Raw genomic sequence first — 26,782 nt, 5'->3', positions numbered from 1 at the left:
GGCAGGTCTGGGGCTGCCAGATGCTTTAGGCAGGGGGCTGTAGAGGTTCACAAAGGCTTGCCCTCCAGGGAGATGATTGCGCTGCCCCCACCCCACTGGCTTCTCTGCCAGAATGCAGTGGTCCTTAAAAATATGAAATGGTTCAGGAGTTTATGTGTCATCCTTGCACAGGGGCTATGCTAATCTCAGTATCCTTCCAATTTTAGCATACGTGCTGCTGAAGCAAGCACTCATTCAGGTTTTTGTTCAAATGTTCCCTCCTCAAAGATACCTTCTTTGATTACTCTAACTAGATAGGTTCCTCAATGTCCTCACCCTTCTGCTATTCTTCAGTATTAGGCACTAACTGACGATAACTGTCTACTTAGTAACTGTTTCCCACACTAGAATGTAAGCAAGAAAGTAGGCATATTGTTCACTGCTATTTCTTCAGCCAATTAGTACTTCGCACAGAGCAGAGCAAGTACTCAATACAAATTTGCTAAGTAGTGAATGATCATTCTGCATTCAATGATTAGTTGAGCCTGCTCTTTCCTTAAATTTCATTTTACATGCCCTGTGACACTACCATCCAAGGTTGAGTAATTTAACATTTTCAAAGCCATTCTGAACATGTCCCTTTCTGGACCATTTAGTTTAGTCATTTTCTGCTAAGAAGAGCACAGACAGTTGAAAGATGGCTCTTGGCTAGTGTCAGTGGCAGATACTAGCGCTACTAGCAACACCTGCAAAAGTAGGTCTAATCTCACCACAGAAACCAGGCTGATCCTTTTGAAACAAAAAATCATCCTTTTAAAACAGAAGTCAGAAATCCTATAATGGCTTACTATTCCTCTCCAGACACAATGAGGAGTTCTTACCGTGGCCCCCCATAAGATCTGGCTCATTACCTCTGACCTCATCTTCCACTCTTCCCTGCCCCATGCTCTTCCGTTCCAGCCACACTGGCCTCATTGCTGCTCCTCACACTAGGCACACTGGCACCTTAGGGCATTTGCTCTGGCTGCTGTTCCCTTGTCTTGAAATGTTCTTCATCTAAAAGTCAATATGGCTAATTCCTTCAGATTTGCTCAACCATCACCTTTTTTTTCTTTTTGGTTGGATTTTTATTTTATTTTATTTTAATAGAGGTGCCGGGGATTGAACCCCAGATCTTGTGCATGCTAAGCATGCGCTCTATCACTGAGCTATACCCTCTACCCCAACCATCACCTTCTTAATGAGGCTTATACCTTGATCCCTCTCTTTAAAATGATAACCCAGCACTCTTAATCCTCATTACCATGCTCTACTTTTTCTTTTATCCATGGTGTTTTCAGTCTTCTAACACACTATAAATTCTACTTATTATATTTATTATCCTTCTTCTCAGTAAAATATAAACTCCATAGGGGCAGGAATCTTTTCCTATTTTGTACACTGATCCTAAGCATGCAGAATAGCACCTGGCATATAGCAATCACACAATACATATTTGTGATGGGAGGTAAAGAGGCTCTTGGCTTTTATCCTGAGAGATTACTTATGTCTGGGCTGCCTTTGGAGGAAAGATTACCATCACAATTTGAAGTTAATCTAAAAAAGCATGAGGAGATAATAGTATAACACATAGGAAAACAAGAACAAAAAAACTGGACTGGAAGTCAAAAAACATGGATTTTGTGCATCAATTTCATTTTGGAATCAATGGCTATGACTGAACAATGCACTTAAGCTTTAGAGTTTCCCAAATGAAAATCAGGAATAAAAATAATGCCTCGTGGGATGGTCAAGAGGTTGAAATGAGATAAAGTAAAGGTATAAAAATTACACTGATTGCATTTGAAATTATTTTTATTTTAGAGCTTCTTGAGGGTTTAGAAGAGAAAATTTCTTCCCCTTTCCCTTATACAGAAGATTTCTCTTTAGGGCTCAGAGCATGACTACTTCCCTTTAAGGCTTTTCCATTTGGGGGCTCTATAAGTGGACTAATCCAGAAAATGACAATCATGGGCTAGATAGTTTTAGAAATATTAATATCTTTGACCATTTAATAAAGGGGCAGTATGGTACATAAGTGGAACTTAAAAAACAAAGACAAACAACCCCCCCAAAATCAAAAAAGAAAACTAAATTAATTATTCTTTATAAGCAAAATATCACAGTAAAGACAGAGTAATGGAGCCATGCCACTCAAAAACCTCAAGGGTAGCAATAGGCTCTGGTAGGTTGTTTTCCCAGCTATTTTTAATAACAGAAGAATAGAGCACAGAGTTAAAAAGAGAAACCATTTAAAATAAACACCCAACAGGTTCTCAGTATATCAACCGATCCTTACCTGGCCATGCTGAAGCTCAATCAGAGCAGCCCTCAGTGGAGATGAAAGCATGCTTTGCTTGAGCCATTTACCCAGAGAGAAATACAGTTGTGCCAGAAAAATGCCAGAAAAATTTAAAACCAGAGTGAAAGTCACACTGAGACATATTTGGTAAGTCTGAAAAGAAATAAATAACACTTCTATTAACTATTACTTGGGCAACTTAGTAGGACCGAGTGTTATGTTGGATTGGAAAATTTTACGGTGGATATAATAAAATTAGAGAACCAAAGTGACAGATTTTCCAAGTTTGAGGAACTCATGCTACTGAATCACTTGTCACACCTATGGATGCAATTACTATAGTTTGGTACATATGTTAAGGGGGGACCTAGCCCCATGAAAGAGGGAGAGAAAAGGGAAACCACCATATTTGACAGTCAGTCCTAAGCAGTGTTCTCATCCCAGCCCATAGATTTTCCTCCCTTGACTTGTTTCCTTGGACCAACCTACTTATTTCATCTTTATGGTAAAGTCAAATATTCCACAAATACTGACTAGCAATACTGACTCACATTTGTTGCTTCCTTTTTGTAGTTTTGAGTCTACCCAGCTCTTAATCCTATATATAAAGATAAAATGGCTTAGAGTATAAGTAGGTATCAAGCTTAGGTGGAAAACAAGAATCATTTGAAATGATTAAGTTGAGATGAAGAAGTTTTACCGATTCCATAAGCACAGGCCATAAGGCTTGTAAGTGAACAGCTCTGCCAGGACAGTCATGTTTAGGATGACTGGTGACCCTGCAATTTCTTCTTCTGGCTTATGTTTCTTGGGAAGGAGAGAAAAAAAAAAAGCCCCCAATGATGAGCCACTAGTTGATCTTACCACAGTCAATCTCCGTGTTAGAATGTCCCATGTTACAAACGATGCAGCTATTCTTCATACGGTCCAAGTGCTCTCTGGTTACCACATTCTTGTTACCTTAAAAACAGAAGAGATACCCTCATGAAAAAGAATGAAGTTGGACCTCTACCTCACACCATATGTAAATTTAACTTAAAATGGATCAGAGACCTAAATGTAAGAGCTAAAACTATAAAAGTTTAGCTGAGCATACGAATAAATCTTTGTGACCTGAGTTGAGCAGTGGTTTTTTAGGTATAATACCTAAAACACAAGGAACCAAAGAAAAAACAAAATAAACTGGACTACACTGAAATTGAAAAACTTTTGTGCTGCAAATGATACCACCAAGAAAGTGAAAAGACAACCTACAGAATGGGACAAAATATTTGCAAATGATATATCTGATATATGGAATATTATAAAATGGAATACTATTCAGCAATAAAAAGAATGAAACACTGATACATGCTATAACATGCATGAACCCTGAAAATATTATGCTAGGTAAAAAAAGCCAGTCACAAAAGACCACGTGTTGTATGATTCTGTTTATATGAAATATCTAGAATAAGCAAATATACAGAGACAGAGAATTTAATGGTAGCCTAGGGCTGGGGAAAGATGGAGGGTAGACTGAGGAGTGACTGCTGATAGTATGCGGTTTCTTTTTGAAATGATGAAAATGTTCTGGAATTAGATAATGGGATGTTGTACAATTTTACTAAAAATCACTGAACTGTATACTTTAAAAGGGTGACTGATGATATCTGAATTACATCTCAGTAAAAAAATTAGACTGTGGTGATGGTCGTATAACCCTTTGAATTTGCTAGAAAACGCTTTTTGTAATTGTACACTTAAAATGAGTGAAATGTGTGGTAAGTGAATTACATCTCAATAAAGCTATTAAAAAAATTATCGAGTGATTGATGTGAAGCAAGAATAGTTTCTTATGATCCCTCTTTGTCCCCAACTCTTCCTGAGGCTACAAATAATATTTTTATTCTTAAACATTATGATTTTCTCCTCTAAAATAAAATTATAAAAGAAACCCAACATTCCAATGGTTTATGGTTCTAACATAAAGATAAAATAAGTATCTCAGTCCAAGGGAAGTAGCCATACCTGTATATTCCTCTCTAAAACTCAAAATCTACCTCTTCGGGAATTAACACAACTACCATTCCCATTTCTCTAACTAGAAAGAATTTTGCTCTAGCTTTGCTTTAATTATAGGGACTAGAGAGAAATATACATCACTTCTGGAAGTAAAATAAAAAACCATCAAATGTACAAATGTAAGAACTGGCTTTCCAAATAAAACTCATCTGTAGCCATCTCCCAGGTAGCTGAGGATGCACGGAGATATAGAACAGTTAAAAGGGCTGGAGAGAAACATTCCTGTAGAGATGGCCTAATGGTATACTTTTGGTCAGAGCTCTGAAAAGGCAGGAAGAGTGTGAAAGGTTGACTAGTTTTCTGGACGACTATCTCTGGCTTTTAAAGTTTGGTTTTGTTCAGAACATTTTCAGTCATTTTGCACTTGTTCTATGAAAGTGTTCCTAAGTGCCACACTACTTTATATGTCATAATCATACCTGTACAGGTAATAACAATATCCACTTGTCGGATGACCTCATTTAATTTCACCAGTCGAAATCCATCCATACTGTAGAAATAAAGTATGATCGATTAACCCAAATAGGCAGCTGGGGAGCCTTTTGCCACACAACCTCAAAAGCTATCACCCAAGTTCCTCTGGTACCTACATCACTTCTTGATATAGCTGGACTATTCTTAGCAGTGAAAAATTCAAACCGTTTCCTTAGCTCATACAGGTCAGAAATAAAAGTTTCTTTCGTATCACTGGAACCTAGTTCTTCCATGATAATAGGGAAGCAGGGTTAACCATGAGATTCTCCAATCAAGTTTCCAGAAAGTGCCATTTTACCTGAACTTACTGCCCCACTGAAACTGCTCTCCCCAAGATCATCAATGATCTCCTGAATGTCAAGAAAAATTCTTTTCTTAGATTCTAATATTACTTGATTTCCCCTGCTACATTAAACATTATTTGTCTTCTTAAAACTCTATACTCTTTGGAGACCATGACACTGTTTTCTCTTGGTTTCCCTACTTTTCTGATTGTTCTTTCTTGATCTCAGTCAACCTTTAAATGTTGGTACTCGGTAGGGTACTCTTTTCTCTACCCTTTCAGCACTTATCCATTCCCTTCCCTTGGCTACAAATGATGCCTCACAGGTGGCTGATTTGCACATCGATATCTTTAGCTTAGCTCTCTTCAAAGCTTCAGAGCCATGGATCAAATTATCCACTGGATAACTCCTCCTGGTGTCCCACAAGGACCTCAAACTTACTGTGTTTGAAAATAAACTCATTCTCTTCCCCACACCACCAACCTTATCTATCCCTTCTTCTATATTTTTTATCTTAATCAACAGCATTACTATTCACCCAACTGTACAAGCCAAATAAACTAGAATGTCCTAGCCTACTGCCTCTCCCTAATTAAAATTGTCACCAAATCTGGTTGATTCTTTTTCCTTAATACCTTAAAATTTCTTTGATCTGTCTCTTCTTCTTCATACATTCTGGCCTTATGTTTGGTCTTATTATTTCTTGCCTAGATTAGTACAGTAGCCCCTGGCCCAATTTCATCGCCTCTAGGTTTATGTCTCTCTAATTCATTTTGCAGAGTGATTTCCCTAAACACAATTTGGATCCTGTCACTCCCTTGCTTAAAATACTTCAGTGAGATTGACTGTTCTCAGGATAAGATTCAAATACTTATGTTAATATATGATTATACTGACATATGACCCCTACCTCAGGTGTTACCACTCCCCCAAATTTAACCTATAGGTCAGCTGCATTAAATAATTTCTTAAACATGAACATGATGTGCTCTCTCCTTTCTAGGTGATCTTGCACATGTTCCTGGTACCTGGAGCTTATTTCTAAACTAAGAAATCATTTACATGTCTCAAGACTCAACTCCATCGACACCTCTTTCTACCTTGCCCCCTCGCTCTTTAGTTAGATATTTCTCCTTTGTGCTCCTACAGAAGCATGTGACGTTCATCTCTATCACAGCACTTACTACACTGCACAGTGATTCTGTGTGCTTCTAAAAACAGGGACCTTGTCTCATTCACCTATACATCTTATTCATCCTCAGCACACGGCACAGAACCTAACACAGAATAAGTGATCAGTTCACATCTGTAAGATAGTTTGAATCAGTATCCTTATCAGTATTCAAGCAGGTTCACGTTTCTCTAAGTGAAAATGCTAGAATGGTGATAGTTCCCCTATTTTGTTGGAGCCCTGACTCAGACAAAGCCGACAACTGTTAGGGAAATCTGTGGGTTGATGGCGAGGGTGTGTGAGGAGTTGTAGGGCAGGAAAAACAGTTATGGCAAAATCTTTTATGCTATGACTCATCTATCCTGGGTACCCTCCTCTGGATGGTTAATGGTAAAGACTAGGGGTGTTATCCAGGCTACAGACACACGGACTTCGCAGTAGTCCTCAGGGGCAGTGCTATTTCCATCCTGCTGAAGATGGCAAAACAATTTTAACGATTTTACCACTTTTTGAGCACTTACTATGTGACAGCAGCTCTATCTGATGTCAGCCTATTTCTGTTTTTAACTATTGCTTTTCAAAGGGAGAGAACTGCATGTGGAGATGGTAAGGGGCTACTTGTTCTCTGGCTCCCTGTTACTATTTTCACAGGAGTTCTAAATGTTAGCTTCTCTGATAGTCTCGGCTCTTAGAGCAGAACTCCTTGATCTTTGAAAGACAGGTGCTTGCAGTTAACAGCAATCTCTGGGGATCTGGGCCCCTCTGAGATAAAATGCGGCATCAACCAGGCCAGTCTTTGGAGCTACAAGGTCACGTGTTAGATGGCAACGTAGAGGAAAAAGCAAGTCTCCTTTTGCATGCTTACCAGGCTTGAAGGGCACAGATAGGGTCAATCTCAGTCACATACACAATGGAGCCCATAGCTTTTAAGGCAGCGCAGCACCCCTTCCCCACCTGAAGAAGAGAGAAAGTACATATAATAAGGAAAGTCACGCAGAAAATAGTTTCTCAAAGCTTCTGGTAAAGCGTGCCCACCTTTCCGCCCCCAAAAGGAATTTTGCTGAATAGATTCATGCTTAGGGAAAAATAAGAAAAACAAATAAATGAATGCAGTTCATAAACAAACTCCTAAGCCCTGCTTAGCACATGCATGTGCATAAGAACACCCACACTCACGATTTATAATCAAAACACAAGCTAAAAGAACATCACAAACAGTGTACTGGAACAGTCAGAAAATCAACTTAAGAAAAAATAGCAAAAATATAAAGGGAAAAAAGAAAGACTGTATTTTAATCAGAGGGCCTCTGAAGTTCCTTTTTTCCATCTAAAGCAGTAAATGAATGTATTTTTATGTCCGTACAAGGGAAAAATTCTAGTATATTTCAACAAAATACATTTTAAACACATAATAATTGAAAGATTAAACCTTACCTCTCCATAGCCACAGACCACCACCTGCTTTCCACCAAACATCATGTCTGTTGTCCTTTTAAGTCTATGGGAAAAAACCAAAACACAAACAAAAAAAACCCCCCATTAAATCAGAAAAATCTCTTGTTTCTCCCTTGAGATTAGATTGAATCCCTTTGTTTTCATGGTTTTGTTTTTGGGGGGCTTTTTTTGGTTTGGGGTTTTCTCCCCCACCACCCCATGGTGAGAGCAAGCCTGGTTTCTATCCCAGAGAAACTAACAACTAGAAAGAAAGGTTCAATAAAATATGTATTTTCTTACTCCATGCTATCCAATCAATTCCATCTATATGAGGCTGTTTTTCTTTTTTTGCCCCCTTGTCTTGGGAGTGGTGCAGAAGGGAAGACACTTTAGACCACAAAGTAACTTTTAAACATAACAGCAATACATATTTATTATATAACATTTGGAATATATAATATTTATAAATAAAGATACAAAGAAGCAAAAAGACTGTAATTTTAATTTAAGGAGGTGACAAAGCTCTGGCTTAATGTAAACATTCTACCTTACTGAATTAGACACATAAAATATAACACAGATAAATGAGTCCTACATTTGTTAGTATCAGAATGGCCAATAAGTCCCACAGTAATTCACCAGGGAGGGTAACAGGCAACAAGGTGGAGAAGAGCCTTGAAACACACCAGCACTGACTACGTGAGGTAGTGAGTTTTCTGGGCCGAGTCCTCAGACATGTTCTACTTCTTTGTCTCTGATTCTCTATGAAGTTAGAATAAACGTCCTTACTGTTGTTTTCAGGGTCTCTTGGAAGAGGTTGTAGGAGCAGTTTCCCTTCAGGTTTTGTTGATCTCCCTTCTCTAAGGAAGCCTCAGGTAGGCAGAGGAAGTTTTTAATTAAAACCAGCCTATTCTGAGATAGACAGTTCCAACAAATATCTGTGGGTCTTTTTACTCACTTATCTCTCTGTTAAATATCTATAAATGGACCAAAAAGCAAAGTAGAAATCCTATCTTTTTCCTGATCGGACAACTCCACTCACTAGACCTAGTATAACTCCATGAACCCCAATAAAACTCAGTAAATATCAATTAAGCGTAGAGGCAATTTTTGTTGACTGAAGAGACTAAGTCTGGCTGGGCTGCCACCACATTCAAAAGTCAGGGCTTAGAATGGTCCTGAACTGGCTAAACACTGCTAGGAAATCAGTAGATCATATTTCTGAGCCTCCTTTACTTTGCCTACCCTCAAGCCTTTCTGCCTCTCTTCCCAAAAGAAAATGTGACTCTCTTTGTGATTACAAAGGCCTGTGTGGTGGAAAGGAAACGTCATCAACACTGCGGCTCTGCAAACAACAGGCTGACAGACCTGGATGGATTCCAGTTAGGCAGTGATTTCCTTGTGATCTTAGGGAGCCAGATCTGCCTCAAGGTTCAAGGATAAAGGGCAGAAAAGACCTCAGTCAAGGAGGGACTTTTTGGGGATAGGAGGGGAAGCTATCTGCTGGTGTATGAGAGTCACGCCAAGTCTCTGGCTTCTCTCTTTATTCTTTTGGTCCCAGGACCCTCTAAAAGAGTTTCTGAAATACGATCTATTTTACAAGCTAAAAATCGTATCTGGGATTTCTGGTAAATCCTTTATGTTCCTACCATGTGGAACCTCAGTCTCCAGAAGACTGCAGTTGCCCTGCTTTTTGGCACCGCAGACCAATTACAGGAGTGTCCTCCAGGAATGAGTGGGGCCATTCTCTCAGCTTATGGTGTAGTATGTAACCAGCTCAGAGCTACAGAAGCTCAAGCCCTTCCTCATTTGGACCCTCTATTTTGCAGCCTTCTCTGGAGCACACTTTGCCTCTTCTTTAACTTCTACTATCAACTCCTCTGAGAGGAAAAACTACCCATGACCCAGTTGGAAAGCTTTTCACCGTCTGAAGGTGCCAAGGATCTCTTATTACTCAGCAGTAAGTAGATGGGTGATGTTTACCTATCTCTCCATTAACCTTAACCCCTGTCTACTGCTTCCATTTTACTCTCACTTTCATATGTCTGACATTAAAGTAGCTTTCTTATCCACAGGGTAAATGCTGCTTAGAAGGGACTCTGTCCATGTTTATGAGCTACCTTTAGGCATCTTTTACAAAACTTAAGATTAAGGAAGATTTTAAACTCACAGATTTGGGATGTGAAAAATCTAAAAGAAACTTAGTTGTGAATGAGTAAATATTTCTATGAGTATAATACCCAGATCATTTATCAGGTGCAAAGCTGTGCATCACAGTAACAGTTATATGGGGACAGAACTGGGGACAGTTCATAAACATACTGATGGATTGGGAACTCAAATGTCCAATCTATCTTATAATATCATTGACTTTACACGAGTAATAATTAGCAATAGTTTGAATTTGCATTCAATACCTCCCCCAACCCTGAAAAAAAAAAAAGATTTCAAAGCAAAAGTCTTCCTGCTATGATCTAACTTAATCCTAGAAGTTACTGTACAGGGTTCTAGAAAGAAGGGCAAGTGAACTAACATTGACCAGGATTCATACCTTCTCTCATCTAATCCTCACAGTAGCCCTGTGAGGTAGGTCTTACTGTCACCATTTTACAGGTGAGGAAACAGGCACAGAGAGGTTAAATAACTAGTCTGAGGCTTATAAATGATAGAGCCAATCATCAAACCAAGGTCCTTCTTGCTCCAATGCCTGTGGTGTTGAACACCGCCTGGGGTCCAGACTAGTAATGGGACCCACAGGCCCTTTCTCCCCTTTTCTGTTAACCTATACATGATGGAAACCATTTGACTTGGCAATATTCTAAACCAACTTAATGGTTTCATACAGAGAATTACTGAATCTTCCTAGCAAGCATGAAGAAATATTAGGACACAAGTGTAGAAACAGAAACTGGGCACTGGAAGAACAGAATATTTGGTATAGTATATCTAAGTGGATTTTGTCAGACTTGTAGTCCTTCACAGATTTGAAAAACTAGAAAAGCCTCTGGGAAATGACTCTTTGCTCATTACAATTTCCAGATGGCCAGAGAACTCTATGACAGTGGAGGTTAACAACAGACAACATGACCTAGAAGAGGAACACCAGGAACCTTCTCCTAAACCACCAAAGGTACTTCCTTGTTTATAACAACTTTAGTTACTGACTCACAGCGTTGATAGGGTCACAAAGTGAAAACTCTGCCATCAATAGATAAGGGCTGGTCTGACTTTTTAAGTAAAATAGATTTGCTGGTAATAGAGACAGCAATGGTAGCTCTAGGTTATAAAATATTGAGTATGATATAATGGTAACTTTGGGCTATAAAATATTGAGTATGATGTGGTGACAGATCCAGAGGTGCTACACAAATCATTTCCAGAAATAACCCAAACCGAAAAACTTAGAACCTCAATTCAACAACTTAAGTTCATCCCACAGATAATAAAAGATTACCCATCAAGAATTGATTCACGGCAACAGTAGAGGTTGTCAAATTTCTGTTTGGTGACTGAATCATTGACATTCATGGCTGGAACACATAGCTTCCCAGCTTTGGAGAGCTGGTACAGCCTGAGAACGAAGGAAATCAAGAAGAACATAAAACAATGAGATATTGCAATCTACCATCAGTTTCATATCAAATTCAACAAATATGTTAATTGAGCAGGCATGAGACACGACTAGTTTCATCCTATTAGATGTATGTAGAGAAATAAAGAATACCTTTCCAGAGCCTGTATATGCCTTAGAAATAAAGACTTTAGTCAAAAGGCATGTGGGAAAATCTTTGACCCACCCCTAAATTTTAGGGATTAAAACATGAAACTTTAAACTATTTATTAATTTTATTTCCCTTTTTAATGAAAAAAAAAAGAGTAACTGTAAGTACTATTTTAATTCCACTCTCTAATGCAACAATTTTAACTTTCAAGTATCATTTGAAATTTTATCATTTCAATACACACACCTATAAATATGTATATCTGTGTATGGGGTTTTATTTAAATTGAGTCAACTAAAAATTAGAGCCAGGTGTTTTATTCAAAATTCACCCCTTTCTAAGAGTCTGAAAATATGGTGTAATCCATAGTTTTATACATTCAAAAAGGTCATAAGATATTAAAGCAGTGATGGTAGCGTATTTAGATTTTACTTCCCTAAAACTTTCATACTTTCAGATCTTTCTCTATGAATAATAGTAAACAGAAATGATTCCAATTTTACTTAGGGAATTATTGCTCATTTGAGGAAGAGAATCCTAAATCCTTGCTCTCTGTGCGAGAGTGTCAGCTCTACAAGGGCCCAGGTTTTTGTCCCTAGCATGGTTCCTAAAGCAGTTTCTGATTCATTGCAGAAGTTCAACAAATATCTGTGGAATCAAAGAATTCCCCTCAAAAGGACAAGCACTCATTGCACCAAAATGACGAGAAAACAGGAGGACCATACTTGTTCTCCTACCCATCCCCTCTCTATTTTAGGTTTGTTATTTGTGTTAATTAAAAAAAACAAGTATGCAGACTCGGATATCATTATCTCAGAGCAGGTTCCAATTTTTAACATAATGTATTCTATAGGTATGTGATTGCAAGAATATATATCCAGGCTGCATAAAACCAGGCATGCCAATGTCAAATCTTACCTATGGACTCCAGTAACACTCTCCTCTACGATGCCCTTGATTTTCTTAAACATGTTGGGATACTTCTTATAAATCCAATGAGTAAGATCCCCTCCGTCGTCCAAGATCTGCAATAATGAGCATAAATAATGTAACTTATTTTGCTGAAGGCTCAAGGCTTCCAGTGCTTCTCTGGGTCTTGTATCCCAATTCCTACTTGTCAATTTACAGATATTTCAAATTTCTCAAATGGTTATGCAAAGTAACTTAAAGCCAGTATAATGACCAAACACTTGTTTCACTGGAGAAAAAGACACTGAGGGTGAAAGGCAGACTGTATTTCTCACAGCCAAATGACCTTCCCAAATGACACACCCACTAGATCAAAATATAAAGCAACATGATGAAGACTTTCTTATAGACTAACAGCTTGCGTGGCTGTCTAGAGCACGAGCTCTTGAATGTACTGTCGATAGTCAGAAAGCCTAAACTTAATATCAGCACATTTATATTAGTTAAATTCAGGACTTTAAATATGCTCAAACCTTAGTTTAAATCCAGCCACATAATTCATCTTCCTCCTAGAACAATGACTTATAAAACAGTATTCATTAATCCTTTACTTCTCCCAAAGTACAGGCGCTCTCCTACCCAAAATGATCAGGCAGCACTGGAGGGTTCTGCCTAGCGCAACCTCACACTCTCAATAAACCAAATTAAAAATAACTAGGGAACTGTGCAGCATGTAGGTGTGCAAGCATGCCTCTGAACAGCTCATCACTATTTCAGGTTGGGATTAAAGATAAACACAATGCTGTGCCTACTGAAGCTTTCATCAGCAGAGGAAAGTTTCTGAATTATAAATAAGCTAAAGAAAGACCAGCCTAGAATACTATTAGGCAGTAGGCTGTGGCATTTCAGCCCTTCACCTAGCTGTTAGAAATGCTTGGCAGGGCTTTCCAAACTGTTACACCCACCCTCCTGGAAAGACCCACAGGACTGAGCTGCCCTCTACTGACATGCACCCATTTTGCAGTCCCAATTATCAACTCTACTGCAAGTGCCAAGGATGCCACCCTGGACCCCTGGGTACATAAAATCTCCAACCTCACGTCCACCACCTGATCTCTTTTTTTGCTCCTGCTCTTGTTGTTGATCAATTTTTTTGTGACTCCACTCAACCTCATTTGAGAGCAGGGATCGAAGGCAGGACTCTTAATAACTCTTCCACTTGCTCCATAGTATAAGTTAGTGCTCCATTTTCTCCCAGTAGAAACCTCAGAACAGATGCCCTAAGAAATGGAAAGGCTCCTCTGAGTTCCTCTCTCCCTTTTTACATGTATGAAATCCCTCGTGGAGTTGCCCCTTGCAGTCTCTGATCCGTAGCCACACAGATGATCAGAGACAAAAAAGACTCTGTCTTAAGTCTCCCTATTCTTCCCCACATTTCCCTTTTAACAAAGGTATCTACAGGCAGGTAGTTGCCATCTCCAATATTTATTTGATGAATATAGTCCATAAGTCTCACCACGTAATTCTAATGCAGAAAATTTTTGTCACCAGGGAATCTTCCTGAGGTTGGAAAGCAAGTAAAAGCACTATATTTTGACAGGCTCCAAAGAGATATGGGCCCTGTTTTCAGGGGTCACAGTTGTTATCCTTGTCTTACTCTCTCCGTCAACCTTTCTAGCAGTCTGGGCTGCTCTACAGTCTGTAAAAGCTCTCTGTGTACGATCCCCTGCCCTCCCCATGTTCATCACTATAACATTAATGTTTTATTTCCAGTAGAAGCCCCCTGGTATGTCTTCTTTAGCTTCTGCCAATCACACTCTCTTCTGTCACTGTTAAACTCTGCTGGAATGAGTGGACTCATCCTACAGCCGACCCCTCCTTCCTTTCAGGATTTGAAGGCTTTGACCCAGCTTCTTCAAACCAGCCCTTGGTGCAATGTGTCCTGGATCACAGAATCGAGAAAGATTCTCTCTGCTGTGTACCAGGTGAAGCCTGCTCCGCTGTCTTTAGCAGCGAACAGTAGTTGGACTAGAGCTTCAAGGATTCTTTGTTTCAGTTGATTCCCTAATTTCTCCTCTCACTCAAATGCAGAAAAGTTTGCAAAGTAGGAGCGCATCACACTTTGTGCAGCTTTTTGCTTCTCTTTGTGACTCTAATATGCTATCAGCCTTCAAGAACTTAATCTTAAAAAAAAAAAAAAAACAAAAGTAAAAACTAAGCAAAAGTAAAAAACCCCAAATTTTGCCAGTCATCTTTCTTAAAGGGAGGAATGAATAAAGAGAAGAAATTTGAACTTGTAATCCCTTCAGGTTTACTATAAATTTAGCATGTGATTCTAGAAAGCTAAGTACCACAGGAGCTGTGTGCGCGCGTGTGTGTTTTAATCATTGTTGTGGGGAGCACAGTAGGAGATGGTAACTCATTAATCGTACTTTTTGACCAGTCATGTGTGAACCCTGAGCAGTATTCTAATGTTGCTGACGAATATGAGTGCTTCTAAGATCAGCATGACAATTACAGCACTTTGAGGCCAGATAGAGGTTTAATATTCTTGGGATACCCTCAGCATTAGCGTCTGCTGGAAGCTTAGGTACATCAGATTGAAAAGGAAGCATTTTCCTTCCTCCCTGTTGGGAAACCCTCTCCCAGACCATCTCCTCCCTCTCTGTACCCTCAGGTCCCTACAGAATTGTGTTAGCAGAAATCTAACCCACCATGTTTGGCTGCCAGCCCTCCACATTCACACATCTATCAATGCACCACCAAAAGTCATCTTCTGACTCTCCTTTCCAGGCAAACACAGGAAATCCTAAGAAAAAAGGAACAAAAAGAAAACATTAAAGCCTGAAAAAAGGGTTGACCCTAAATTCTGGTAAGAAGATGCCGGTTTCTCCCAATTTCAAACTCTCTCATTCTGCTGTACTTTCTGAACTGACTTTCTTCACTGATTAGTATTATCTTCAGCTCCTTCACCCACTCCTTTGTCTTTGGTGGTCATTTTGTTCTTGTTAGACCAAAGAGGACAAGCAAAGGGGACAAGAGTATGATGGATTCTAAAAATATAACTAAAGGCAAAAAGAAGAAACCAGAAATAAGTACTTCTTGATCCAGTCCAAATGGAATTCTCACCATTTCCCACCTACATTTTAATCTTTCTTGCTGCTATGCTTTAGTCAGAAATTTAAAAAGCTTCTGTGCTTTTCTTCATCAGGAAAATTCTTAAACTCTTCTCCCTCTGCTAAAATGTTGTTATACTTCATGGCCCAGTTAAGTGTCATGTTCCTAATGAAGCTTTATTAACTCAGCTGGAAGTGATCGTTCTTGGACTCTGAACTTATACAAGCCCCTGGTTGGTATACGTAACGTGGGTTTATGATCTATTGTGGCATTCTCACAAATGCCCTTATATTATCATTATTTATATAGATGTCTTTTCTCCTTAACCACAACATATGATTCTGAGGGCAAAGACACTGTCTTATTTGTTCTTATATCTCTTAGAGTAAGTCAATAAGCATTTGTTGAAAAAGAAGAGAAATGAATGTGTATGTACAATTAATTGGACTATATATTTCTATTTCTGTATTTTTCTATACATGTATTTTATACATGAATAAAAATTTTACAAGTGAATAGAGCTTTCCCAGAATTTCTCAAGAGCTCTTAAGCAAGTATTTGGTATTTTGACCTGTGCTGTGCTACCAGAGAGTAAAGGCAAGAAACTAGCAAAGTCTAAGTTTCTCTCTCTCTCTCTCTTTTTTTGTCCTTCAAGTGTCAGTGGCTATTGTGATCAAATATTAATCTGCCAGGTCAAGTCCTGTTTACTGCTGAAGCAGAAGCACCAAACGTTAAATCAGGGAAAACTGCTGAAAAGCCAGGAGGACCACAAAACTATGCCTGAAGCATTTTCTTTTTCAGTCCATATGACCTTAGACAGAGAATAGTGTTCACTGGTGCTCTAATATTAACCAGTCAAGGCAAAGCATTAACTAATAATGGAAGACTAGACATAAGACGATATTTGCAACTGTGAAGTACACAGTTGCCTCAATCATATTTAACAAGAGAAGCCCAGAAAGAGAGCAAGTTCATCAAGAATATGGATTCATTTCTTCCAAAACAGCTTTTACATGGCAACTTTCCTTAGGATTTATATGACAACAATGGAACTTTTTGGAAAATTACTTGAGTCAAAGACACAGAAAATAAGCGGAAGATCTTACCACTTTCTGCTAGAGCAGCAGCCACTTCATTGAGGGTGGAATAGATGTTGCAGGCAGCCCATCGGCACTGTGCCCCCAGAGCACCCAGAGTTTCCATAAGCACCTATATTAAAGAGAATACTGGAGATGAGCAGGCACGGGCCAAACAATTGGTCAAGGAGATTAAGTTTATATATCTGACAATGAGAAAGTACATTAGGAATAACTAATGTGAATGATTTTCAAACTGTGCTTTACAGAAACTTCAATACCCTGAGAAAAGGGCAAGGGTAGGGGCAGGCAAGGGGGAAGGCTCCAGCTGAGCTCTGTGCTTCTACTCATTTAACATATTGGGCCTCCCTGTAAGATTTAATTAAACCAAGGATTTCAGAGCAAAACATTTTTTTAAAACCACCAATTTATAGTTCTTCTTCTTAAGAGGTAGAAAGCTGCAGGAGAAGCTTCCACCTAACAACAAGAAAAAATTGGACAATCTACAAAACCATAATTTTTCTTGAGCCCATCAAAGAGCTGAGGTCATAATGCAACCAAGGAATAGAACTCTAAAGAACGACAAATCCCTTTAAGGAGAGAAGGTACACAGTTTCACCTCTGGCAGAGCAAGGGAGGCTGCCATATAACAGGTTAAGGAAAAAGTAGCTAAAATTTTAATGAATTAGTAAGGGCTGGGAAAGTATGTCAGTTTGGAACTTCTGGTCACCTCAGGCACAAGGATATTTCATGCTCACATGCCAGCTCTTTTCCAGGGGCTTCAACCAGGACTCACGAGAAAAATTGCGGGCAGGGAGCTGATTGTCTGTGCTCTACGATAAGCATGAAACCTGGGCACTTCCCCACAATCTCCTCTCACAGGAAGCAAAAGTTTTAAACTGTAGGAAGAGGAGCAGAAATTATGCCTGCCACCAAGGACCAGCAAAGATCCCCTGCTTCTGAAAGAGGGTAGTAGCAAAAACTCTCTGTTCCTGGGGGAGTGGTGGAAAACCCTCTTGGGTCAAGGACTGTACGTTAATACAAAATAAAGATCTGCTACCTTTCCAGGAGGGACAGGAAAGTATCTCTGCTCAAGACCTATCATCAGATACAAGGCAAAGATTACTGTTACAGGGAGGAGAGGCAGGAACACTGAAAAAGCCCTACCTTCAAGAGGCCTGCCTAAGACTGAGGCTGGATCAGAACCCCATCTGCCCACACTATGAGTCCAGCTCCAGGAAACAAGGAGCAGCCGTCTCCTGCTGCAGGTGGGGCAGGCACTTGAAGAGAGAGCCCCCGTGTGGCAAGCATTTGCAGAAGCAGCTGAAAGCCTCAGGGTGGAGCCAAAACACTCAGAACCCCTGGCTGGAGGAATTTGAAGACTATGGTGCAGAACAAAATTGAAATCCAGCACAATTTATGACAATAATGGAAATGAATATACCCATTCAATGTAAAATTTCTAGATACGCGAAAAAAGTAGGAAAAAACCCCAACCTATTGTCAAGAAAGAAAGTATTCAAGAGAACCAGACTCTGAGATGAGTGAGATGTTTGATCAAGACAGGAACTTTAAATTAACTATGATTAATATGTTAAGGGGTCTAGTGAAGAAGATGAACAGCATCCATAAACAGATAGGGAATTTTAGCAGAGAGATTGAAAGTATAAAAACAAGTCAAACAGAAATGTCAGAAAAAATTTTTTTTAATGTGTCAGAGATTAAGAAGTCTTTCATTAGGCTTATCATCAAACTGGGCATATTTGAGGACAGAGTGAACTTAAAGATAGATCAATAGAAAGTATGAAACTGAAATACAGAATAAAAAAAGAGTAGGGGGAAAAATCAGAAGAGGGCACCTGGGATCTATGGGATACTATCAACAGTCTAACACACAGGTAATCGGAATGCTAGAAGGAGAAGGAAGAAAACAGGGCAAAAGATATATATGAAGAGCTAATGGACCACCATTTCCCAAAATTAATGAAAGAGGATCCAGGAACAATGACATCCCAATAGCAAAGAGCCTCAGAAGCCAGACTTAAGGGGCTCCCCTTGGCCAAAATTGAAACAATTTGAGCATCATAATAAATAATGATAGTAATGGATTTAACCTATTGAATAAAAGGAAACAATGATTCTATACAAATAAACAAGTGAGTGAATAAATGGAAAATCTGATGAAGAACAGGATATTTACACAGTTTTGTATCACTCCCTCACAAAATACTTATTAATTACAAAGGAGGGAAAATAACTTATATAATAGAAAAGTCTGGCAGACATCACCTCCATCAAGGGGTCAAAATGAACATCAGTTATGGGACAAATCGAGATCAAGTGCCATCTGATAGGATTAAACGAAGAAAAAAAAAAGCAGCATCATTTCCTACCAAAGCTACATACCCTGAATCTAGTCATGAGGAAGCATCATAAAAGTCTGAATCAAGGACATTCTACAGAATAATTTGTCTATAATCTTCAAAGTGTCAAGGTCATGAAAGTCAAAGAAAGACTAATGAACTACGCAGCCCTGATGGAGACCAAAGAAGATGACAATTAAATGAGACATATAACTATGGACTGGATCCTTTGGTTATAAAAAATATTCTTGAGACAATTAGTAAAGCTCAAATGGGGTCGGAGAATTAGATGGCAATAATGAATCAATGTTAATTTCCTAATTTTGAATGACTGTCCATTCAAATAGAAGCATATCCTTGTTTGTAGAAAATACACACTGAAGTATTTGTGGGAGCATCGTCAGGTTGGCAACTTACTCTCAAATAGTTGTATTTGCTACTTTTCTATAATCTGTATTTATTTCAAATTTTTTAAATTATTAAAATAAATTTAATCCACTGTGACTTACTTTTACTTCAATATATAAGATGGAGATAGGCTTCTTCTTTTTCTAATTAACTTTTTTATTTTTAATTTTTATGGGGGGAAGTAATTGTTTATTTAATTATTTGTTTATTTTTAACAGAGGTACTAGGAACTGAACCCAGGACCTCGTGCATGCTGGGCATGCACTCTACCACTGTGCTATAACTGCCCCCCCCCACCAGACAGGCTTCTTTTTAAGAAGGTAGTATACCACCTTACTTCTTTGATTAAGAGCTATTTTAGTGAGAATAAAGCTTTAGTGGAAAAGCTTGTTTTAAAACTTCCTGACAGCAGTTAACTTTGGGTACTGATAATTTTCATTTTAAAATAAAAATTCTAATTAAAAATATGCTCTAAATAAAAAAAAAAAAAACTTGCAAATAACTCCACTAATGTAGGCTAATCCCTTATGTAATTTGTCCAAGGCCATATAGTAAGTTAATAGCAGAATTACTCTTATATCTTAATTTCTTTACCTTTCAATATCTGATCCCAGTTTTTCTCTCTTATTTATTCACTTTAAAGAATTTCTGAATCCTTACAACTAGGATTCATGAATTTGTTAAAAAAAAAAAAAGAGAATGATACTGAGACTTGCCTACAAAGCAATATAACTTAACTAGAAAAGTGTCTGGAACCAAGACTGTAAGAACAGTTTAAAGAACTATGAGTCAAGGCTGCTGGCTAACGGCTCAAGCAGGAGTAAAGGCAAGTGGTAGTGGGGGGAGGACAGAGCTTAGAAGCTGGTTTAGCCCAACTTTAAATCATTACTGTTTCAAAAGAACAGATAAGGAATCTGGTTAGAAGGAACTATGGAAACACACCTAAAAGACAAATAGATCCAAGTCTAAAAAACATGGACAGGGACTGTTAACTATGAAAGTTATTCCTGGAGCACGAGATTATAGGAAACTTTGTCTTTCTACATTATAGATCGTGGCAATGCTTGAATACTGTAAAATGAACATGAACTACTTCTGTAATCAGAAAAATTAAAGACTAAAAGCAAAACAAAGCAAAATTCCTTTGTTATTATTTTTTCAAAGGAAAAGGAAAAAAATAAATAACCTCGAAGAGTGGTAATGTTCAGTGAGTCAGGGAGTAAAAAAGAAACTAGATATAATTTAGCAACATGAGACAGTACAGAAGTACTTACTATTTTAGGCCACCACACTGAAGTCTCATGTCCCTGACTGGGGAAGCCCCAAAAAAGTTTCAAGAGTGTTTCTGCCTTGATTCATTAATCTATATTTCCAAAAAGAGATAGCTTTTCAATTTATTATACTAATTTAGGGCCACCAAGACACGCTTTTCCTCTGAGAACACGTAACCCAGAAAAGACTCACGGGGAAGATGCTAACAGTAGCCGTCTATGTCGTGAGGAATCTTTGCCGTTGTTAACAAGGAATGTGGACACATAAGTGTTGTGCTTCAGGAGACAATCTTTTGAAAGTTGATCTAGCCATACAACTGACTTGGATCTTATAAATCCTATAAGAGATTCCAGACCATTTCCTGATACAGGGATTTCTTGCACTGGTCCTATTATGGCTGGCAACTCAGTATCTACTACATCTTTGATGAAAACTCTAAGTCAGTTGTTTTCAACAGAGGAACTCTGAACTTTGTGGGGGCGTTTTTGGTTGTCACAATAATTGATACATATTTGGTTTAATCTTCAAATGTTTCAATGCAAAGTTCACTTGAGTGAGAAACCTATTTATAATGATCTGAGTTAAGAACTTTATTCCACTTTACATATCAACAAAAGCATTGCCAAGAATGCAACAAGTGTGTAAATCAAGAGATAACTCATACTTTTTGTTGTTATTCAAAAATTTACAAAAAGTTGTTTATCATTTCAGAAAATTATACAGTTTTGCAATATTGCTCTGATGCTCTGGAAACAGTAACACACTTCCATGTAGATATATTTGTAGCACTCTTGTTCAAATAATGCTATGAGTAAATACAAATAACTGACCATTCTACTATACATGTACCCAAGCACTTAGATACTGAAATACACATAATTTGATTATAAATTACTTTCCTTTTATTCTTCCTTCATATTTCAGTAAGATTTTATGTTGATTTTTTAAAGAAAATTATATGTACTTAGATACGTTATACTTGAATTTCATTTCAAGGTAATACAGGGGGATTGCAAAATATTTTTTGTAAAAAGGAGTCATTGAATTTGATAGAGGTGACAGCACTGATCTAAACTAATCATGGTAACCCCAGTTCCTTTCCAGGACTGATGGGGCATAGGATGTGATCCAGTCCTGCTCAATGACATGATAGAGTATCCTGGAGGACTTCTGGGAAAGGTTTCCTTGCTCTTGGAATAGAGAGAAGAAATGGTCCTTCTTCCTCTTCATGTCTGCCTGTGATGGTTTGAAGAGCTGTAACCATCTTGCTATTAGCCTGAGGATGAAGTAAGCACAGTGAGGAGGCAGCTCCAAGAGCAGCACGGACAGATGAAATAGGAGCCCTGAGATTCTTCATCTGAAGTCCACCTTACCTCTGGGCTTCTAGCTATGTAATTCATAAATTCCTTTATGTATAATCCAGGTTGACTCAGATTTTCTCTTATTTGCAGCTGAAAGCAGCCTAACACAGTTGCCTTGTAGAAACGATAAAGCAAGGGAAGATAAAGGGAAGCACTGCAGAAAAGTGAAGGAAGCATCAGCTTGGGAATCAGATGTATTGAAGTTCAAATGTCAGTTCTATGGTTTACTAGCTGTACAACCTTGGACAAATTACTTAAACTCCCTGAGCCTCAGCTTCCTCATTTATAAAATGGAAACAGGAAAACAGGCTTTACACAGCCATTATGAGGGTTAACAAAATAATACTTGTTAAGGTCTTAGCCTCTTAAACTAGTGCTTAAACTAGTTGGAAGCCCTTAATAACCGGTGGCTATTATTAACTATTGTTACGTGGAGAGAGGAAAAGGACTCACAGCAGTCTGAGCAGTGATGTGTGTGCAACCCACGATTTTGGCTCCAGCCAAAGGTTTTTCTCCTTGAGCTCTCTTCCTCAAAGCCATCAGTGCCGGCATTTCTGAAAAGGCCCAAAACATACACAGCAATATTAGAGAGGAGGGAATGAGAGAGAAAGAATACACAGAAAAACGCATTCTCTTAAGGTAAGATCCTTCCCCAATCAGGTTCTCTGTTACATTAGGTTTCTCAGGGGTTCAAGATAGTAAGCCTGACTTTTCCTTTATAAGGGACTTTCAGAGGCAAATGCTCCAGTGTTTGATTCCCTACATCCCAGTTCTCCTTATCTAGTCTCTCTTCCTGTTTTTCTTGTCCTTCTAGACCCACTGGAGTTTACTCCCTCCCCAGTGTTTCCTGAGCTCAGATTTCTTTATTACAAGTATTCTTCACAATCACACTGAAATTTCACAAACTACTAGACCCCAGGATGTAAAAAGGGATTAACGTGGACTAAAAGACACAGGCAGCTTGAGAAGGGAAAGGTGCTTTCTTTACCTTGTTCAGCAATTTCAATTTCTCTTCGTCCAAACTCTGCCTGTTTGATGTTCTTGACACAGAAGTCACTGCTTCCCTTAGAGTTCTTTTGCTGCTTGTCCCTAGGGGATGTCTCATCATCAGAGCTGTCTGTATACGAAGCCGCTGGAAGGACAGAATAAAAAACCCTCAGGGGCAAAAACGGCTTCTTTCAAAGCTCCAAACCATGAGTGAACTGAGGCTTTTCTAGTCATCCAGCATCATGTAAATTTTCCCATTTGGTAAACACCTAAGTGGCACCAAGGAGCTCTCTCAGTCATCTCCTATGGAAAGTGCTATTACCCACAAGTCAGAAAGAGGAAGCTGAGAGAGGCTGCCAAAGACATTCTCGTAGGGTAGCAATAACTTGGAATCTAGAGCTAACTTTATCTTCAGAACATGCAGAAGTCCTTGAACACGTAAAAAGAGAGGTTACACCACAGGAGCAATAGGTTCAAGTTCTTAATGCAAGATCATGGTCATTAACCTGTGGGTTTCTGGGATCCTAGCTACCCTTCTGTTTGCTGCTTAAATGCTTGATGTCATTTGTATTTTAGTACAATAACTGAACAGATAAGTCCTAGAAAACAAGGAACCCATGGGAAAGTAAAGAAGAACCACACAAAAAGTGTTTGTCTGACAAAACAAGAGCTTTCTTTTTTAAGACTGGCTCTGATGAGACTGAACTATGCCTGCAGACCCAATTAGACATTTACAATGAAGCATTCAGTGTGCTCTCCCTTCTTGCTGGCCTCAGTGGGTCCTGCACTAGGCATTTTAGATTCCCAAAGAAGTGGATATATCCTCTTTTGGTATAACTAAATGCTCTGATGACTAATCCATTTAGAAATATACACTAGAGGGTAGAAGGTCTAAGACTTTTGATTGCGGCTAACAGGCAGCTGCCACTATTCCCGTATTCGGCTGAGGTCTTCTTAGTCTTCATATAATTCTGTAGTTGCTAATCATTTGCTGGATGGTTTGAAGTAATTTCTTTTCTTAATTTATGTTTAAGTTTCTGACTTAAAGTTTAAGTACCTAAGTAGTCTTCAAGGTTTGCTGGGAGGAAGGTTGAGGGACTTAAAGCACTGTCTATAAAGCATTATACATCTCTCAGTGAGATAAAAAGTACTTCCAACACTTTAAAGGGGAGAAAGCTGCAAAAGCTCAGAGCTCCTATGGTTTCTGGTGCTCTGATCTACTTACACCCAGAGAATTAAGGCATTTCTGGGATTTCTTAGTAAATGGTCTATCTCTGGGAGGGCTGCAAAAGGCAAGTCTGACCTTGCCCGGTTAATCAGGCATGGCGCTACAGAATGCTTGGGCAGCAGGGGCTGAGTGTCTCTCTTGGGGCTGGAAAACTGCCCTAGAGCAAAGTCCCAACACGAGGCAACAAGAATGAACATGGACACCAGGGGAGGTGAGGGAATTAATAAATCCCCAAAGGGACTTTTGTTCTTGAAAGGAGCTAATCTGTACAAAATGTCTATGGATCTCCCTCCTAGGGTGAGTGAGAGCTCAAAGTACCTTTGGCAGCAGAGCCCAAAAACAGTTTCCTGGGTAGTCATCTGTTTCACTAATCAATACTCAGAAATAGCTTATGAGTTGGAGGTTTAAGGGAAACACGATTCTATCACCCGAGAGAAGAAAGGTAACAGCCATCCCTAATCCTGATCCAAATTTATAGGAAAATTGCTTTTGAAGAAAGTGTTCACATTTAGAATATCTTCAATTTCAAATCCTTTTCCAGAGACATGATGATTCTGATGCTCCACAAAGGCCATTTAAATCTAGGGGTTATGTGTTCCGGAGCAAGACAGAATTTGGTTGAAGTCTCCATCTCTGTTTCTGGGTATATAAAGTAGAGGTGACTCCAGAACCTGTTTCAGAGGGTTGTTAATTCATTCATGGATTCAGTCATTCACACAGTCAGTTATTCATTCAACAAATTTTTATTACACATCCACTATGTAGCAGGCACAGCCTAAGTGCTGGGGATACAGGACAGATATAGATTGTCTTTGCCTTCACGGAGTTTTCAGTCTAGTAGGTGAGTCAGACATGAAATAACTAATTATAATATTAATTATTTAGAGGGTTTTTTCCCACATGATTATAATATGTGCTATGAAGCAGACTATACAGTAGGCAGACATGACTTGTCAGAGTCAAGTTGTTGAGAATTAAATAAGATAATGTAAGTAAAGTGCTTAGTGCAATGCTTGGCATAAAGTAATTAAGTATTCAAATTATACCTGATATAATTATTGGCTTTTGTACATATTTTTAATTCAATGCCAGATATTACATCATTAAAGGTTCTTACTCAGCTTTAGGATATTGAGTGAGAAAGGAATGACATACACACAATATTATTTAGCAGTTTCTTTTTTTTTCTACCTCTGTCATCTACTGATTTATCCAAGCAGCAGGTGGTTGGCTGGCAGTGATTAGAAAGGTTGAGACTGGAGTCCTAACTCTACCCAGAATAGCTCTCCTCTCCTATGCCTCTTCAGCAACAAAGGATGAGCCAGGGAAAAAAAGCCAACCAAACAACAACAAAAATCCCCAAAATTCCCCTTAAGAGAAGTACTTCAATTTTTGGCTTGACTTGTTTTGTTCCTACTCAAAGAACAAAATTATTTATATTATTTCCCTATTCTAAAAGGAAAAAATGGTATTTTCTTTTCTCAATGGTAGTCAACTGGTTGTAGTTAGTTCAACCAATGCTTTTCTTTGAGCCAAAATGGATTTGTTTCCAAGACCCTTTATACAGACCTGTTATCAGGTAAGAACCGAAAGTATCAGTTGTCTAGACTGGACTAATATGTGAATGCAAAATGGCCGAGAGACCCAGACCAAGAAAGTATTATTTTTGCAAACACAGTAGATTATTCCCGAACTAACATGACATTTATTTTTGGAATCCATAACTCATTTCTGCCACTATATTTAAAGTAGGATATTCATGAAAATGGTTGAGATAGCATTAAAAAATTCTTGATAGGAAAATTTAGAGAAACCCAACACATATGTATACACATGCCTGAATAGTTTCTAAAGTGTTTGTAATTGTCAGTACACTCTGAAGCCCAGAGTTACAATTTAATTAAAAGTGAACAATCAATAACCACAGAAACCTACTGAAGCACAGCCCTGACACCTTAGCTCTAGTTCACCTCTAATTGGTTAAGTGAACAATTTTCAATTTATCCAACTGTATAATAGAGGGTCTAACAGATCCTCTCTCTCCCAGACTCTCCCCTCCCCCTAACTACCACAAGAAAAATCTTATGAATAAACGAGATAACAGAAAAGGGTCAATTTCTAGATAGAAGAGTAACATAAAGTGCAAAATAACTTTACCATGGGATGTTCTCTTGTTTCATGATATCTCAGAATGAAAACAATATGGTGAATCATTAATCCACAAATCTATCCCACAGAACATGCATACATTTGCTCAGCAGCTGTGATACTGTGGGTAATTGCTAGGAGAAGAAGTCAGATTGCTGGTTGAATTAGTCCTATTAGACAATTTCAAGTCAGGCAATTCTTCTTGGGCCCAATCTACTCATTTGGTAATGGAATAAGAGTATTGACCTGTGTGTCAATGTACAGTAGATTTCATTGACGACTATCACTCTAGAAATATGTGAAAAGCTATGTTAGCAACCAAAATACAGACAAACAAACAAAACTTTGTTATTTGAAAAAATTTCAAGCTTTAGAAGAACCAGTTATGAACTGTGACACTTTAGTCCTCTTTCCTTATCCTTAACCAATTAACTCACTGCAAAG

General features: G+C 38.5%; 1 protein-coding gene and 1 non-coding gene across 2 annotated transcripts in view; both read right to left on the bottom strand.

Moving 5' to 3' along the window:
• AHCYL2 (adenosylhomocysteinase like 2) overlaps positions 1-26,782 on the bottom strand; it is a 143,552-nt gene that overhangs the window by 10,825 nt on the left and 105,945 nt on the right. The window contains 11 exon segments of the mRNA XM_032484362.1: positions 2,388-2,473; positions 3,185-3,280; positions 4,804-4,874; positions 7,179-7,267; positions 7,748-7,811; positions 11,202-11,318; positions 12,388-12,494; positions 15,093-15,187; positions 16,602-16,704; positions 22,429-22,529; positions 22,964-23,107. Of these exon segments, the coding sequence (XP_032340253.1) occupies positions 2,388-2,473; positions 3,185-3,280; positions 4,804-4,874; positions 7,179-7,267; positions 7,748-7,811; positions 11,202-11,318; positions 12,388-12,494; positions 15,093-15,187; positions 16,602-16,704; positions 22,429-22,529; positions 22,964-23,107 (1,073 nt within the window).
• On the bottom strand, positions 127-230 carry LOC116665147. Its single transcript, XR_004321710.1, has one exon. It is a non-coding gene; the product is annotated as a U6 spliceosomal RNA (small nuclear RNA).

This window comes from Camelus ferus, chromosome 7 (assembly GCF_009834535.1).
Source record: "Camelus ferus isolate YT-003-E chromosome 7, BCGSAC_Cfer_1.0, whole genome shotgun sequence".
NCBI classification, from domain to species: Eukaryota; Metazoa; Chordata; class Mammalia; order Artiodactyla; family Camelidae; genus Camelus; species Camelus ferus.
The sequence above is the reverse complement of the archived record's forward strand: the minus strand, read 5'-3'. Positions and strand labels throughout refer to the sequence as shown.